This window comes from Carlito syrichta, unplaced genomic scaffold (genome assembly GCF_000164805.1).
Source record: "Carlito syrichta isolate Samal-C Ts95f unplaced genomic scaffold, Tarsius_syrichta-2.0.1 Scaffold109704, whole genome shotgun sequence".
Taxonomy (NCBI): Eukaryota; Metazoa; Chordata; class Mammalia; order Primates; family Tarsiidae; genus Carlito; species Carlito syrichta.
The window spans coordinates 1-4,526 of NW_007053800.1; the positions used below are offsets into that span (position 1 = coordinate 1).

The following is a 4,526-nucleotide window of genomic DNA, read 5'->3' on the forward strand; positions in this document are numbered from 1 at the left end:
AGAACACTACGTGTATACATGGGCATGCACACAGGCACACACGCGTGTATAAACCAGCTCATGCATGCACATGGCTCTTGCACGAGGCTCCTGGCGTCGGGGTGGCTGGCGTTACGGCTTGCGGGTCCCCTGGGCGCACAGCCAGCGTCTCCCTGAGGGAGTCCCCGTGACCCGTGTTCACGCGCTGCCTGGTTCGGGGATTCATGGACGCGGAGAAGCACCGAGGACACGCCTGGGCAGCAGGGCCCGGCCACCACCAGCCACCGGCCCCTGCCCCCTCGTGTCCCCCCGACGGCCGGGCCACCCTGGCCCCCAGCACCGCGTGGGGGCCGCTAAGCCAGCGCCTGAACCACGGAACCAGGCTGGCGGACCGTGGTCCGGCAGCGGCTCACTGCAGCCTCGACCTCCGGGGCTCCGGCAATCCTCCCGCCTTGACCTCCTGAGCGGCTGGGACTACGGGCGCCACCACGCCCAGCTCATTCTTTATAGAGGCGGGTCTCGCTACGTGGCCTGCGCTGCTCTCAAACTCCTAGCCTCAAGTTATCCTCCCTCCCGGGCCTCCCAAAGCACTGGGATGGCAGGTATGAGCCACCACGCTGGGCCCATTGTTTGGGTTCTTGTAAACCCACTGAATTATCTACTTCATTTGCTTATTTATTTTTTGAGTCGGAGTCTCACTCTGTGGCCCAGACTGGAGTGCAGTGGCCGCTCCCGGCCACCGCAGCCCCGACGTGCCGGGCTCCGGCGATCCTCCCGCCTCAGCCTTCCGAGTAGCTGGAACCACAGGCACGCGCCATCACGCTCAGCTAATTTTTTCATTTACTGTAGAGGTGAGGTCTCGCCAAGTTGCCCAGGCCGGTCTCAAACCCATGGGCTCAGGCAACCCTCTCACCTCGGCCTCCCAAAGTGCTGGGATAATAGGCGTGAGCCACCACGCCCAGCCCGGCGCGTTGGAAGCCGCCTCCACCCTCCCGGCCCGCCCGCAAAGGCCCCAGTGGGCCTCGTGGCCCTCACGCCGGTCCCTGGGGGGCCATGCTCAGGTTGGGCCTGGCACCCGGCCTCACCTGTGTACACGATGCCGTTGATCTCCACCGACATGCTGATACTGCTGGTGCCGTTGGCGCCGGCCAGGGTCACGGCCGCATCCTGGCGGCTCTCGGAGGCTGTGGGAAGAAAGCCATGAGTGTCGCCTCGGGCCCACCACCAGGGCTCTGTTGGGCGTCCATCTTGTCCCTGACTGCACAGAGGTAGGGGTTGCATCAGACACATCGAGGCTGTCACCAGTGCACACAGTAGGCACTCAATACGACATATATTTGCTGAGTGAGAGTGTATTTGTCAGGCCGGGTGCAGTGGCTCATGCCTGTGATCCTAGAGCTCTGGGAGGCCGAGGTGGAAGGATCGCTTGAGCCCAGTCACTCAAGTTCAGCCTGGGCAATATAGTGAGATCCCATCACTATTTTTAGAAAAAAAGGGTATCTGTCTATAACGTGGGGTTTTTTTATGATCATAAGTCATAGGAAAAGTGAGCACACCCAAATCATTTACTGTCTGTGCTTTTTTAGGGACAAGGTCTTGCTCTGCCACCAAGGCTGGAGGGCAGTGGCACAATCACAGTCACCACAGCCTCTAACTCCTGGCTCAGGCAGTCCTCACACCTCAGCCTTCTGAGTTGCTGGGACTACAGGCGTGTGCGACCCCACCTGGCTAATTGCTTGGTTTTTTTTTTAGTTGGGAGTCTCACTGCATTGCCCAGGCTGGAGTGCAGTGGCACCCTCACGGCCACCCCGGCATCGGTCCGTCCGCCTCAGTCTTCCAAGTAGCCAGAACGACAGGCACGCGCTGCCATACCTGGCTGATTTTGGATTCGTTGTAGAGATAAGGTCTCGCCAAGTTGCCTGGGCTGGTGTCAAACCCGCGGGCTCAGGCCATCCACTCGCCTCGGCCTCCCAAAGTGCGGGGATGACAGGCTGAGCCACCGAGCCCGGCCTCATTTTCAAAATTTTTCATAAAGACGAGGTCTCAGGGTGTTGCCCAGGATGGCCTGGAACTTCTGGCCTCGGGGAATCCTCCCACCTCAGCCTCCAAAATGCTGTGAGCACAGGCATGAGACACCGTGGCAGCCACCATTTTTCTTGTTGATTTGCAGAGACTCTTTACATGTGCTGGCCCCACGCCCCGCATTCTGTCCCACGTGCAGAAAAGCTGGAGGTCCGGGTACCTTGGCTGTTGATGCGTATGCTCATGGGCAGCTGGGCCGTCATGGCCAGGAAGTTCTGCTGCAGAGCCCGCTGCATGAGCCGCTGCTGCTCGTCGGCTACCAGGGCCATCTTCTTCTCGGGTGGCTCCCCAGACTCCAGCTTCTCCCGCAGCTGCTCCAAGGCGACGGCCTGGGCAGCCACGGCTGCCTGGGCGGCCGCTGCCTGCACTGCTGCTGCCTGGGCGGCCACCACGGGGTGTCCCGCCAGGGAGACGGGCAGGCGTCCAGGGACCGTGATGGGGATGGCCGAGTCCTCCTCTGGACGGGAAAGAAGAGGAGTTGGGGCCAGGAGGGACCTCCGGCAGGGACACAAGCCTCTGGTGTGTTTCCACGGACGGGGCGCGCACTCCCTCTCCAAAGGGCAGGTGGGTTTTGGAGCAGACACAGGGCCACGGCAGTCCCTCTGTTGTTCTTTCCTTTCTTTTTTTTTGAGCTGGAGTCTCACTCTGTCGCCCAGGCTGGAGGGCAGGGTCAGGCTCCTGGCCCCCGCAGCCTCGACCTGCTGGGCTCCGGCGATCCTTCCAAGTGGCCGGAACTACAGGTGCACACTACTGCGCCCGGCTCATTTTTTATTATTTATTGTAGAGACGAGGTCTTGCCAAGTTGCCCGGACAGGGCTCCAACTCCTGGACTCAGGCAATCCTCTGGCCTCGTTCTCCCAAAGTGCTGGGATTATAGGCTTGAGCCATCGTGCCCGGCCTCTTGTCTTTTTTAAGTCAGGGTCTCCCTCTGTCACCCAGGCTGGAGCGCAGTGGCCCGCTCATGGTCACCGCAGCCTCGACCTCCTAGGCTCAGGGGATCCTCCTGGCACAGCCTCCCAAGTAGCTGGGACTACAGGCGCCACCATGCCTGGCTAATTTTTTGATTCATTGTAGAGATGATTTCTCCCAAGTCACACAGGCTGGTCTCAAACTCCTACGCTCAGGCAATCCTCCTGTCTCGGCCTCCCAAAGTGCTGGGGCCCCAGGCATGAGCCATCATGCCCGGCCTAAAAATGTTTTTTAAAAAAGTATTACACATAAAAAAGAAAACTTAAATCAAAAAAAAGAGACTCAGCCGGGCTCAGTGGCTCAGCCTGCCATCCCAGCACCTTGGGAGGCCGAGGCGGGTGCATTGCCTGAGCCTGCGGGTTCGAGACCAGCCCGGGTAATTTGGCAAGACCTCATCTCTACAATAAAATAAAAAATTAGCCGGGCGTGGTAGTGCATGCCTGTAGTTCCGGCTACTGGGAAGGCTGAGGCGCAAGGATCGCCGGAGCCCAGCGGGTCGAGGCTGCGGTGGCCGGGAGTGGCCACTGCACTCCAGCCTGGGCAACAGAGTGAGAAGCCAACTCAAAAAAAACAACAGACTCTCATCAAACCCTCCATGTGTCTGCTGGGGCAGTTATAGAAGGATTCTAAAACCCCAAGAGAGGGGGCACAGGGCGCTACCAGTGATAGCTGCCATACACAGGGGATCGGAAGAACCGTGTTCAGAACAGCCTCTGCTACAGACAAGGTAACTAATGAACAAGGCCTAGATCAGACAGGAGTGCAGGGCTCAGTTAATCATGTCTGCCTCAGTGAGTGTGTGTGTGGGGGGGGGAGCCTGCTCTGGCCACCAGCAGGGAAGGGGCTGCTTGATCTGGAAAGTCGGCCTTGGCACGGAACTGGGCCGGACAGATTGATTAGTGATGTCTGCCGGCTCCCGGCTGTCATTGGGAAAACGGCGATTGATCAGCAATGTCTGCCACAGACGCAGTATACGCAGCCAAGCTGCTGCGTTTCGTGCCCACCCTGGGGTTCGTCATCCCGGGTACCCAGAGAAGGAAGGGGTGTCCCCCCGAGGCCAGGCGGCTCCTCACCCTTCTTGATCTTGGGGGCCGGCGTGATGGAGCTGCCGTTGGTGCTGGTGGCCAGGCCCAGGGAGGACACGGGCAGCTTGGGTGAGGACAGCATGCCATGCGCGCCCGGCGAGTAGGTGAAGAGCGAGCCCCCGAAGCTCTGGCGCCGGCCCTCGCGCCGGTTGCTGTCAATGGCGGCCTGGAGCTCGTTGGGGCTGCTGAGGCCGCGCTTCTCACACTCGTAGGGGTAGAGGTACTTCATGTACCTGTAGGCGGGCAGGCGAGTCAGGACGGCCGGGCCACCGGGGACTCCCGTGGTCTGAGCAGAGCCCGTGTTCCCGGGGGCCCTGCCCTGCGCCCCACGGCCACCCGCACACCCTCCGGGGCGGGCGGGCCCCACCCACCGCCCCATGCTCCCAGGCCCTCGGCACGGCCCCCCCCCCC

General features: G+C 60.9%; 1 protein-coding gene across 1 annotated transcript; it reads right to left on the reverse strand.

Annotated features, from left to right (window-relative positions):
- Positions 1–1,064: 1,064 nt before the first annotated feature.
- On the reverse strand, positions 1,065–4,348 carry ARID3A (AT-rich interaction domain 3A; the record flags this gene model as incomplete). The annotated part of the gene is made up of 3 exons (XM_008069057.2): positions 1,065–1,163; positions 2,222–2,518; positions 4,104–4,348. Coding segments are annotated over 3 exons (641 nt in total), but the record flags the coding sequence as incomplete, so codon positions are not given.
- Positions 4,349–4,526: the final 178 nt, after the last annotated feature.